This window comes from Taudactylus pleione, unplaced genomic scaffold (genome assembly GCF_031769625.1).
Source record: "Taudactylus pleione unplaced genomic scaffold, aTauple2 ptg000556l, whole genome shotgun sequence".
NCBI lineage: Eukaryota > Metazoa > Chordata > Amphibia > Anura > Myobatrachidae > Taudactylus > Taudactylus pleione.
Window position 1 is genome coordinate 26566803 of NW_028284958.1, and position 13401 is coordinate 26580203.

Consider the following 13401-nt stretch of genomic DNA (forward strand, 5'->3'; position numbering starts at 1 on the left):
ATCCTTTCCCTGGAAAGGTAAAGTTTCCAGAGCCTTTTTTGATCCTGTATCAGCCTTCCAGGATCTTAACCAAATGGCCCTGCGTGCTACTACTGAAGCTACTGATACTTTGCAAGCTAAAATTCCAGCATCCACTGCAGCTCTTCCCAAATAGGAAGCTGCTTCCTGTATATGAGAGATAAACATCATCTGTTCTCTGTTAGCCTCTGGTAAAGAATTTTCCAATGCTCCTGTCCATTCTTCAACAGCTCTAGCTACCCAAGCTTAAGTCATAGCTGGACGGTTACCTGCTTCAGACGCGCTCGCAAGCGGGTCGATGGGCGGGCAGTGCGCACGCGCGAGCCCCGAGGCGAGCGAGAAATCACTCGCTCCGGTGCACGCATCCGAAAGTGGCGGCTGTCGATGTTGACCGACAGCTCGCCCCGTTTCGTAGGCGGGTCGGGGGGGTGGCTGGCCAAACGGAGGCGTTCCCGAAGGAATGCCTGCCGTTTGGAGGCGGCCCCACTGACATCACGAGTGATGTCAGTGGTGAGCTTCCGGCTCTATTAGAGCCGGAAGCTCACTGAGGCTTGCAGCAGCCGAGACCCTACCACAAGGGACTCGTCGCAAGCCCCGATGGTCGCAACCATCACCTGGCAGCTCGCTAAAGCTTAGCGAGCGGCCAGGAGGCCGGACTGGAAAAAAAAAAAAAAACGTCCTTCAGACCTGCGAGCGGGACTGAATCAGGGCCTAAGTGCAATACATGAGCATCCACAATAGGAGGAACCTCCCACTTAGTACATGCAGAAGCTGGGAAAGGATACAACAATGTTAATCTTTTATTGACATAAAACCATTTATCCGAGATAACCCATGAATCCTCGGTAAGCTCAGTGAGCTGCTCAGATATAGGAAACTCCATTTTGACCCCCTTTTGGTGGTGATCAAACAATGGAGCCTTCTTATTAGGGACTGGTTCATCATCCTGAATATCTAGGACTGATTTAACCACCTTCACCATAGAAGGAACATCCAGTGTGGATGGAAGGTCCTCCTCTCCCGAGCTACACTCTGGAAAAGAACCCTGAGCATCATCTAATTTCTCTGATGATGCGTCTGAATCCATAAACTGAGCAGATAGTCTGCATTTAGGCGCCTTAGTAATAACCTTCTTGTTTTCAACATTTGATAGTCCCATACTCTGATTAGAGTGGCTGTAAACATTCCCCCAAGGATGCATAGGAGGTGTAAACATAGCATGCTGTGAACACCCCATACAAGAGGGAATTGTGGAAGCAGCCATGCGATCCACAAACTGCTTCATTACCTGAGGCAAAGAGGATACCCAAGATGGCTCTTGTATATTGGACTTATGTGGCTCTTTATAACAGGCAATACACAAACCATCCTTAACAACATCATGTGAGGACAAACTTGTCATACAGGATTCACATGAAATCAGCACAGGAACCTCTACGTCCTGTGGGAGGAGCTGCTGGGGTAGCGTCTACCTCCCCTAAGCTGCATCAACCAGCCGGGTCTGCTACCGATCCCCGGCGTCACGACGATAAGGCCCCGGTGGTCTAGTGAGGAAGCGGACAATCCCGGGCCCTGACTGCAGTGGCTTCTGGTGCGTCTCTGACACCAGAAGTGAGGAATCGCCTTACTTGTCATTTCCGTGCGTCCGGTTGCAGTTCAGGTCCCAGCGTCGCTGCTAGCAAGCTAGGCAGAGACCTTACGAAGTCACCAGCACAATTACTGATGTTTTGGCCTGGCGGAGGTAGATGGAGTCGCATTATCTCCATCTTAATACAGACGCTGAGTACTGCTGACTCAAACATAAGAAATAAAACATAAAATAAAAGCTAAGGGCTGCACGAACAGTCCCGTTACAAAAAGGTGCATCTTGATCCTACTGCATCAAACGAACAAATGAAGGCCTGTGGCTTGGGGTGGAGTATATATGGAGGAGGACCCAGTGCATCCTGGGAGCTGAAAGCTTTAACTGTTTGGTGCCTGGATCTCTCCAACCACATTACCCGATGGTATACCTGTGGATCCCTATGAAGAAAAAGGTATTTTAAGGCCTTGGATTCCATGTCTTCTTACCAGTAGTATGGGCTGCAATAACCGAAGCTGAAATCCTGGCAGACACAAGTGCTATGTCAATAGCCACCTCACCCAGCAATATAGTGGATTCTCTAATATGCTCCACTAACATTAACAACTCTGAATGTGGCCTACTGGTTCTGATGCCTTTGTCTAAATGATCCACCCATAATCCTAGCCCTTTATTCACCCAGGCTGAGGCCAGAATAAGTCAGAGAGAGACTCCTGCAGCCATAAAGATTGTTTTGAAGATGGCTCCACTTTCTTATCTGTACCATCTCCAAGAGCTGACCAATTGGGAAGAGGAACAGTAGTCTTGGATAGGCAGGCTATAGAAACATCCACTGGATGCACCACAGTACTTTTTTCAGAATTAATTCTGGACTTCCCTTTCCAAGGCATTGTACGACAAAAAGTAGTGAATGTAAGAAAAGCAGAATAAGTTGCAGTTCAAAACCCAGGATAGGATCTGCTAACTGACCAGAACAAACAGCTGTTCAAAATGTATCATAGGTTATGAACTGCTAAAAGGTGTTGTAAAACTAGGAGTGTAAGATTGACAAGCAAAGCCCACAAACATTTAAAGGGGCTTTGCCTACCCTCAGACACTGCACATATCTAAAAATTATATGTATAACTATAGACCCCTTATAGAATAACTCTTAATATTCCCACTACTACATAGAGGAGGAGGAGAGTGAGATGACCACGGAATACCCCTTAGCTGTGCCAGTGGAGCTAGAGCTCCTAACATGCCTGCTGCTGACGGAGGGGAGAAAAATTATTGGTGGGCATTCTGCAGCAGGAATCATGCCAAAAAGCAAGAGATACCTTACCTAAGGATTTAATCATGGTGGTAAGCATTTATCCGAAGACCAAACCATGAGTCAACTGTTTGCCTGAACGAGAACGCCGCCAGCAAGTGACCATGACTATCACTGAACCTCAGTCTGGAGACCCACCTACAACCATTGTTAGCTGTGCAGGCCTTCTTGAGGCTTCCCTGAAGCCTGTTTCAGGCAACCACATCTGTGAATCAACCTTTAGTAACGGTCGACTTTCTTCCATGTCGACCAAACCATTGTCAACCTTTTGTATGCAACCCCACACCTGTATGAAGGTCACATTTATAAAGTCAGCAATCGGCTCACGAACCAGCAATGTGTTCACAATTGTGAAATAAACCATAAACATTTGCAATGATAAAATACACACCAATAATGCTTAATAAGATGAAACATTTATTTAGCGTTAGATATCTGGATCTATTTAAAAAATTACAATAATTTAATACAAAAATAACTGTTTGTAACAATGTCCATATCAAAGAAAAGTGAAGGAGGGTTTCAAGAAACGACGATTGTTCTGTGGCATCGGGGGCGCCATGAACCCAGGTTTTTTCACTGCACCTGACTTAGACCCACTGTTGTAATCACAATTATATCCACTGGATGGTTTTGCAGAAGATACACTATTCCTGTTGTATGAAGCATTGTTACCACTAGTAGAAATGAAGAATAGAAAAACATTACAATGTTAAAGAATAGCTAGATCCAATTTCTTAAATCACAGCTATGGTTACATAGCGATAATAAAAAGGTCTACAAAACCACTATGCAGAATGAGTAAACTACCTTTTGGAGCGAGAATGTTGACCATCACCTCCAGTCTTTCTTTTCTTGGATTTCCTGGAGTATGGAGCATTTTTCCTCTTTGTGCTATTTTTTCTATTAGAGCTGAAGTAAGAGGAAGTTCCACTTCTATCATCTTCATCATCAGGACTATCATAATTCCTTGTAGTGTGGCTTGTTGATCCAGTGGACTTCTGGGAAATGTCATCTACTGTAAGGCAGACATTGGATTGATAGAAGGCATTAAAGACATATTTAAATGCAGAAACATAACAGCATATAGCACCGTATTAGAATATGGGTCACACCTGGAAGAGTCCATTCTGAGTATTTCTGGAGAACATCTATCAGCTCTGCTCCATATTTCTCTAGCTTATCTTCTGTGACTCCATCAATCTGCAGTAAAACATCTTGTTCTGGAGACAAAGATTCTGGAATACACAAAGTCAGATAGGTGATATCACAACTTTCCAAAACTTTCTAGTTGACTACTTTTGAATGTCTTTTATGACTGCTAGCTGATTAAACCAAAAATCATTAATCTTTATAGAAAGACATCCACATGACAATGATGAACTAGTTTCAGGTATCCATATCAAAAATGGAGCTTTAAAACTTAGTTTAAATCCTTTACGCTAAATACATTGGGGGACACTGGTAGTCTTGGAGTATACAAATCACCAGGAGTGCGGGTACTTTAATATTCCACAGTAGGCTTGAACCCCCCCACCTTTGTGGTTGGAAGTGTTATTTTACTAAACAGGGGACCATTCCTTGGTGTATAGTAGCACATGACTGCAGAGAAAATCTGCTCTAAAGTTTTTCACCATTGGAATAAACACTTTCAAGATAGCCAGAACATCATGGCTAGTGTATTTTTGGCGCCTTTCTGATGGATAACGTATGACACTACTGCCTAAATCTTTATGGATCTTCCTCGCAACAGATGGCACCCTTTGATTAGAATGTGGAACACTGCTCTCCGTTCCGTAACAGTTATCAGGAGATACCAAGAGCTGCACTGAAGGATGGCTTCCCCCTAGCACCTAAGGCTGGCATCCGTTGCCACAATGGTCCAATCCCAAATTGTGCAAAGGCAAACATGTTGAGGTTATTGCCATTCAGCCACCAGAGAAGAGACCGAAATGTAAGGATCCTGATCGACAGCAGAACCAGCAATACCATTTGCTAGGATGGTGTCAAGTTGGATTTCAAGTTGATGATGAAACCATGAGATTCCCAAGGTCACCTTCTTCTGCAGCATAGAAACATAGAATTTGACTGCAAGAACCACTTGGCCCATCTAGTCTGCCCCATTTTTAAACATATTGTAACCTCAACCTTTATTGATCCTTACCTTTCTGAAGGATATCCTTATGTCTATCCCATGCATGTTTAAATTGCTCTACTGTCTTAGCCTCTACCACTTCTGATGGGAGGCTATTCCACTTGTCCACTACCCTTTCTGTGAAGTATTTTTTCCTCAAATTTCCCCTGAAGCTACCACCCTCCAGTTTCAGAACATGTCCTCTTGTTCTAATACTTATCTTTCTTTGAAGAATGTCTCCTTCCTTTACCTAGTTAAAATCCTTTATATATTTGAACGTTTCTATCATGTCCCCCCTTTCCCTTCTCTGCTCCTAACTATACATATTAAGAACTTTTAGTCCTTCCTGGTACGTTTTGTGGTGTAGGCCTTGCACCATTTTAGTTGCCCTTCTTTGTACAGTCTCTAATGTATTAATATCCTTCTGGAGATGTGGCTTCAGAACTGAACACAGTATTCGAGATGAGGACGTACCAATGACCTATACAGTGGTATTATCACTTCTTTCTTTCTGCTAATGATCACTCTTCCTATGCAACCAAGCATCTGACTTGCCTTCCTCATTGCTTTGATACAATGTTTGCTTGCCTTTAAGTCACCTGAAATAGTGACTCCTAGATCCCTTTATCCTCTAGTTTTCAGTATAGTGCCATTAATACTATATTTAGCCTTTAGATTTTTGAGACTCAAGTGCATGATCTTGCATTTTTTGGCATTAATCTGTAGTTGCCACGTTCTTTACCATTCCTCTAGTTTACCTAGATAGTGGGAGATTATGATTTGATTAGCAGAATATACAGATAGATGTTCGCCCCCTTGGATCTCAGAAGAGCATTCATCAAAAAATATGATTTTTGTGAACACACTCAACGTTGTTGTCAGGCCATAAGCTAGAAACCAGAAATTGAAAATGGAGGGTTCGGATTGACAAATCTGATGAGACAATAGTGTCCCTCCCAAACTGGAATATGCAAGTACACATCCTTGGTGTCTATGGGCACCATGATCTAATTATGTTCCATGCAGTTGACAGACCTCAGATATTCTTTTCTTGAACCTGTCCACCCAAAGCTGGATGTTTAGGGACTTTGAAAGCCAGATATTTTTTTATTTTGTTTTTGCTTTTGTCTATTTTGGCTCAAAGTGAGGAGGTCTGAATAGTAGCTACACATTTTAAGGTAAAAAAAAAATATATAATAAAATCGCACTGAAAAGACGATGGCCGCTTCAGAGTCACGGCGTGTCTACAAGTGCCGTTTCACGCACAAGTAAGATGCATGTGGCCACATCTGTATGCACCAATCAGCCATATAATTAGAACTGTCTGCCTTATATAGTGTAGGTTCCCCTCATGTCACCAAAAAGGAGAATTATGGTAGACTTCGAAGAAAGCGTTAACAAAAGGTAAGTCTACCATAACTCTCCTTTTCTTCTTCAGGATCCATAAGGCTCCACAGGGAGACAATGGGGATGTCCCAAAGCGGTGGGCCGTCTTGCACAGTTGTTCGGCAGACGGCGGGTTGCCCACGAGGGACTCACAGAGTGAGTAGAATGAGCAGAGACAGTAGCCGGCACAGGAAGACCAGCTTGCGAGTAAGTCTGTGAGATAGTCATGCGAAGCAATCTGGCCAGAGTCTGTTTATTAGCTGGCCAGCCCTTCTTATGAAATCCATATAGGACAAAGAGTGAATCTCTTTTCCTGATGGAACTCGTACGGTCCACGTAGATCCTCAGAGCACGGATCACATCCAACGAGACCTCACCTGCCGAGAGGTGATAGGAAGGCTGGAACTACAATTTCCTCGTTAAGGTGGAAAGAGAAGCCACCTTGGGAAGGAAGCCTGGGCGAGTCCGAAGAACAGCCCTGTCCTGATGAAAGTTCAGAAAGGGGGAGCGACAGGAAAGCGCTCCTAAATCCGACACCCTACGGGCAGATGTGCTAGCCATAAGAAAAAGTCTTTGCAGTGAGCCATTTGACCTCTATGGATTCCAGGGGTTCAAACGGTAGGTCCTGAATCCCACGGAGTCATTGGAGGGACAAAGGAGGGTTGAATACGGAGGACACCCTGAAGGGAGGTGTGAACATCCGGTAGTGAAGCAATTCTGCGCTGGAACCAGATGGACAGAGCAGAGACGTGCACTTTCAGAAAGGCCAGGCGGAGTCAGAGATCCAATCCAGCTTGAAAAGAGGCAAGGGTTCTAGAAACTCGAAAAACCTGGAGGGTCAAAGCTTCTGGCAGCACACCACTAGATGTACAGTATGTATGCCACTTGGTGATAGATCCGGGCGGAGGCCGGCTTACGTGCTCTAAGCTTGGTCAGGACTACAGAGCGAGAAAACCCTTTGGACCGGGGGACGAAAGTACCTAAAGGATGACATCCGAGACCTCGGTGTAGATGCTGAGGGCAAAAAAGCAGTCTTGGAAGCCGCTAAGGTAGCCACAATCTCGTCCAATTCTGGGCCAAACAGGATCTCCCCAGTGTAAGGCAGTGATTCCAAGGCCTTCTATCGGCTTTCCATGAACAAAGCCAAATGATACGGCAGGCTACCACCGAAGTAGCAGATGCCTTGGAAGCCAGGAGACCAGTATCCAAAGCCACTTCTCCCAAATAGGAGGCTGCATCCCTGATGTGGGAGATACATGACAGCTGTTCCCGGGAGGCATCAGAGGGAAATGTGTCCTCTAGAGCATTTGCCCAGCTCTCAGTGGCTTTTGCCAACCAGGCAGTGGCCATTGCTGGACGAGTAATAGCTTCTGTAAAAGAATACACTGATTTGAAGCAAGCTTCAATCTTCCTATCCGTCGTGTCCTTTAGGGAGGATGCTGTAGGGATAGGTAAAGTAGAGCTTTTAACTAGACGCCTCACATGGGAATCTACTGCTGGGGGAGCTTCCCATTTAGCGCAATCAGCTGCTGGAATAGGGTAAAAAGAAACCAGAAGTTTTGGGGGCTGAAACTTTTTACTTGGCGTATTTCCATGCTTCGCTCATAAGCTCAGAAAGCTGATCAGAGTGAGGAAATTCCGCTAAAACCACTTTCTGTCTCTCAAAAAGTGGCTGTTTTGTTTTAGGAGCGGGTGCTCAGCATCTTCTATCTGAAGAATTTGACAGTCACTAGTGCAGGTACATTCACTTTAACAGGCTCCTCCTCCCCTGAGGGGGACTCCATGAGAAAGAGATCTGCGTCTTCTGCCTCCCCAGATAACACCTCAGAATCTGAGAGCTGTGTAGATTGTGATAATAGCACTGAACGCTTAGTAATTTTACTGGGTAGGGGTCTCTCATTTTGCAATCTTTTGTTGAGAAGCTGTAGAAGTAGCTGCTAGTCTCTGCACTGAGGTAGACAGCAGGTCTACCCATGGAGGAGGCACAGGTATCGCCTGTACGTGTTGTGGCAACCAGATAGGAGGAATTACTGCCGGAACTGCTAGGCGGTCCGTAATTGTAGCGAACACCTTTGAGAAGGAAGCCCAGGTGGGTTCCTGAGCTGGGGCTGGTTGGTCTGGTGTATTATAACAAGTTGCACATAACCCGTCCTGAATTCAATTTTCCCGGGTTAAGCCTGCTGAACAGGACCTGCAAGAGAGCAGTATAGGTGCAGCAGTCTGTTTGCTACCCTTGCCTTTGCTAGACATAGCTGCACACAATATGGCACTGTGCAGCGTGTAACGACACAGTATGTGACAGCCTTCACAAATACAAGTAGATGTGAAGTACAGGGAACCTCCTATACACCGGTATTCCAGGGTTATTGTAAAAGAAAGGGAAAGGCATAACAGTAGAGTGAGAAAAACACAGACAGCAGCGCTAGCACAAGTCACATACAATGCAGAAAATAAATATAACTGCAATGTGCTCTAAAATCAACTACTCAGACCACAGTGGCTGGTAGGCTATAGCTCTACATAACCTGGCTCCTAGGGGAGGTATGTAAGGAGACTGGACCAAATGTTTCCGGAGAGAGCTGTGACTGCTGTTTAGAAAATGGCCGCCGGAGGGCTCTGAGGGGGCAGGGGGAGAAGAAGCAGCTCAGGGGTGGCAAGACTGCAGCGGAAAGGCGCTCTAAGCTGAGGGAGGGGCCACAGAAAAAGAGAACTGACCTCCCCTAAGCTGACATTAAACAACGGTTCCCTGGCCTCTTGCGCCAATAACTTTAGACCCGGATGGACCGGTGTCCACATCAGCACCGGAGGTATGACTGCGCTAGACGTGGTTTCTCGTGAGTGGGAACCCACCTTACCTGTCCCTGTGTCCCGGTTGCAGTCTGGGGTCTGCCCGAGGAGCCCGCTAGCAGGGCCCCTCCAGTGCCCCGCCGAAATTACCAAGCCCAGGGCTGGAGTTGTGGCACCACAGAGGGGTGATGGAGCAGCAGCACAGACGTCCGAAGGACTGTCTTAGTGCTGCTTGCTGTCTTGAAGTTAAAAGAAATAAAATAAAGCTTGGTATGCTTAAAGCAGCCCCACTGTTCTAACGGGGATCCAGCTCCTGTAGGACACCAAGACGAACGGATTGCCTCAGGTTGTGGGCGTGGTATAGGGGGGGTGGAAGGACCGTAGCATTCCTGGGATAGCAAAAGCTTAACTGTTTGGAGCCCGGTCCTCCTATCTACCCACCTACACCCCCCATTGTCTCCCTGTTGAGCCCTATGGACCCTGAAGAAATGACCCATCGAGGCATGTACTCCACAAGACCTCTGAAGGTGTCCTGTGGTATTTGGCACCAACATGTTAGAAGCAGATCCTTTAAGTCGGTGGGGTCTCCATGGCTCGGATTTGTTTTTCCAGTACATCCCACAGATGCTCGATCAGATTGAGATATGGGGATTTTGGAAGCCAAACCAAAACCTTGAACTCTTTGTCATGTTCCCCAAACTATTCCTTAACAATTTTTGCAGTGTAGCAGGATGCATTGAAAGAGGCTGCTGCATCAGGGAATACCGTTGCCATGAAGGGGTGTACTAGTTGTTTAGGTAGGTGATACGTGCCAAAGTAACAGCCACATGAATTCCAGGACCCAAAGTTTCCCAGCAGAACATTGCCCAGAGCATCACATTGCCTCTGTTGGCTTGCCTTCTTTCCATACTGCAGCCTGGTGCCATTTCTTCCCCAAGTAAATGATGAAAATGCACCTAGCCGTCCACATGATGTAAAAGTATACTTGATCAGACCAGGTCACCTTCTTCCATTGCTCCATGGTCTAGTTCTAAGGCTCACATGCCCATTATAGACACTTTCATCAGTGGACAGAGGTCAGCATGAGCACTCTGACCAGTCTGCGGCTATGCAGCAAGCTGCGATGCACGGTGTGTTCTGACACCTTTCTATCATAGCCAGCATTAATGTATTCAGCAATTTCTGCTACAGTGGGATAGGACCAGATGGGCTAGTCTTCGCTGCCCACGCACAATGATGAGCCTTGGGCACCCATGACTGGTTGTCCTTGCTTGGACCACTATTGATAGGTACTAACCACTGCATACCAGAAACACCCGCACAAGACCTGCTGTTTTGGAGATGCTCTGACCCAGTTGTCTAGTCATCACAGTTAAGCCCTTGATTCTTACGCTTGCACATTTTACATGCTACAACACATCAACTTCAAGAACATACTGTTCCCTTGCTGCCTAATACATCTCACCACTTGACAGGTGTCATTGTAACAAGATAATCAATGTCATTTACTTCACCTGTCAGTGGATTTATTGATGGGGCTGAACAGTGTATATACACATTTATCAATGTTTTAGAAATATTTTGCTTTGCTTAGAGCACAGGTTCTCAAACTCGGTCCTCAGGACCCCAAACAGTGCATGTTTTCCAGGTCTCCTCACACATTCACAAGTGAAATAATTAGCTCCATCTGTGGTTCTTTTAAAATGTGTCAGTGAGTAGGGGGGCGTGGCCTGGAGTAGCTAGCTCTCCTGCCTATATCCTATTAAAAATCCTGTTATTTACAGCTTACAGCTTATTCCTTTCCAAGCTGACAGCTGTGGTAATCTACCTTCTCCTGCATGCCGGGGGCTCGGAGGTGGAATCCTGCTGGATGCCTATGGTGATCTATCCCCGGTGTTTGTGGAGGCCTGGCTCTTTGCTTGCAGCGTGCGCTGTCTCTGATCTCATCTTCGGATCCTATCAGTTGTGGCGTTCGGGGAGTGCTGGTTGCTGATCGCCGCCATCTAGTGGTTCTCCTCGGATGGTGTGTGCGGATCCTCCTGCTGCTCTGTGCTCCTGATCCAGCGTGTTGGACTCTCTCTGCTTAGTTGTCATCACTGATGCTGTGCTCCATTGTTTTCTGATCCAGCGGTCATCTTGCCTGGTATTTTTCACTACAGCTGCTGCCCGCTGCCTCCTGTTCGTCTGTGGGTGTAGTAGCCGCTGCTATCTTGCAGCTGGTTACCTTCGGGCCTGGTATTTTATTAATCCTGTTGCTTCAATGGGGGGGGGGGGAGAGAGAGGAGATGTTTAGGGTAGTTTAGTGCAGCTTAGTGTCTGGGGGGTATTTAAGTATCCAAGTATGCCTGAGTTGGGTTTAGGTTATACAGGGTGAGGGGTCAAGGTAAGGGGTTGTTTTATTTATTTTATTATTTAGGGATATATGTTTATTTTGATATTCAGGTAGAAGTGGATGTTTTATTATTTTGATACCGCTTGGTATTTTGATATGTGATTTCTATATCTAAAGCTAGTTGCGGAAGGTTGTATGTATCACTTCATTTTGAATACTGTATTTCTCATATCGGATTTATGTGCTCGAATGGCGCCTTCGAGTCCTTTTTTTTCTCAATATATATGATAAGGAGTATTCCATATATCCTGTTATTTCTATACCATAATACACTTTTATGTACAATACTATATACTTCTTGCCCACTGTATGCTATATTTGTATTCCATATCTAATCCTGCTCAATTGATGTATAGTCTGCTTTTCATTTTATTTTTTTTCACTATATTTGTTTTGTATGTATGTTAAAATTTAAATAAAAATTATTGAATTAAAAAAGAAAAATGTGTCAGTGAGTAATGAATACTCCTGTGCACCTGCTGGGTGACCTGGAAAATGAGACCTGTGTGGTGTCCTGAGGTCTGAGAACCACTGGCTTAGAGGATCTCACAAGCATTATTTCATTGGTGTTTTTTTATAACATTAATAAAGATTTGAGTATTTTAGTAACATGACCTAGTCCTCAGTGTACTGGCCCAGGTGTATGTCCCCAAGATTTCTTGTCTCCCCAACTGGATGACTGGGAACATTTCTAGGTCTTTTAAGTTTTATTTTTCCATCATTTAATAGTCTCTTTACCATGTTATTTTATAAAGCCTTGTCTGTCCTATATTACACGAATATGAACTCCCCCCCACAAAAACACTAAACATCACTGAAACAAGTACCTGCAATCCTCCGTATCGTTGCCGTGTTAAATATATTGAAGTAATGTACACCAAAGATTTTGCCAAGGCGTTTACAGAGCTCAGTAACCTCGGCCTGGCATTTCTTGACCATCTCCTCCCTCTTTGATGTACTATCTGTTACAGATGCCTTCTGTTTTCTTAGGCTGCTGGCATTTTCTGTGTCCTGGAACTCAATCTGTGAATGGTGGGAGTCTAATATATTATTGCAGTTCTCAAAAACAGATCCTGAGATTTTAAATAGCCAACTGTGATTTCTTTGATCAAGGTTTTTATTCCTTAACTACTTGCTGACCTACAGTTTATTTACGTCCTTTCAGGGGGTGATTTAGATAAATGGTGCAGCATGTTATCCAGCTGCTGCTGGAACCAAGATGTTACCACAGGATGTGGTCATAATCCAGACCGTCGGGATGCCAGCGTTTAGAATGCCGGTGCCGGAATTACGACACCTGTCAGAATCCCGGCGCCGGCATCCCGATGGCAAATATTGGGGTTAGGCACTAGGTGGGAGGTTAGGTTTAGTGTGCAGGCAGGAAGGGTTAGGATACTGACCGACAGGTGTCAGTATCCTAACCCTACCGGGATGCCAGCCTCAGGATTCTGACTGCTGGAATCCCGTACCCACACTGTTAGAACAGCTCAGATTTTGAATACCTTGCCTGGAAACAATCTGTAGCCTTGAAAAAAGCACATTTATATGGTATCACTGTACTCAAGCACTGATAAAACTGTAGCACAAATTTAAAGAGCTGTATTACAGATGTGTCCTCGAACACCTAGCCTCAATACCCCATACGACGAGAGACGCCTGGCGCCAGTGAGCCGGCAGGTCCGCACAACATTCTTTTCGCCCACAAATATGTCTTAGTCGCAACCAGATGCGACGAACCACTTCAGAAGACTGCACTGATTAACTATTATATATCTGTGAGAGTCTGAGTC

At 45.2% G+C, this 13401-nt stretch overlaps 1 protein-coding gene and 1 pseudogene across 2 annotated transcripts in view; both read right to left on the bottom strand.

Annotated features, from left to right (window-relative positions):
- Positions 1-3339: 3339 nt before the first annotated feature.
- BLM (BLM RecQ like helicase) overlaps positions 3340-13401 on the bottom strand; it is a 73668-nt gene continuing 63606 nt past the window's right edge. For both annotated transcript variants that reach the window (XM_088452829.1, XM_088452828.1), the window contains exons 19-22: positions 12439-12634; positions 4028-4150; positions 3723-3930; positions 3340-3589 (exon numbers count right to left, since the gene is read on the bottom strand). In XM_088452829.1, coding sequence (XP_088308955.1) covers positions 3412-3589; positions 3723-3930; positions 4028-4150; positions 12439-12634 — 705 coding nt within the window. In that variant the 3' untranslated portion in view covers positions 3340-3411. The remainder of the gene's footprint in view (positions 3590-3722; positions 3931-4027; positions 4151-12438; positions 12635-13401) is intronic.
- On the bottom strand, positions 7355-10240 carry LOC148482015 (lamina-associated polypeptide 2-like; annotated as a pseudogene).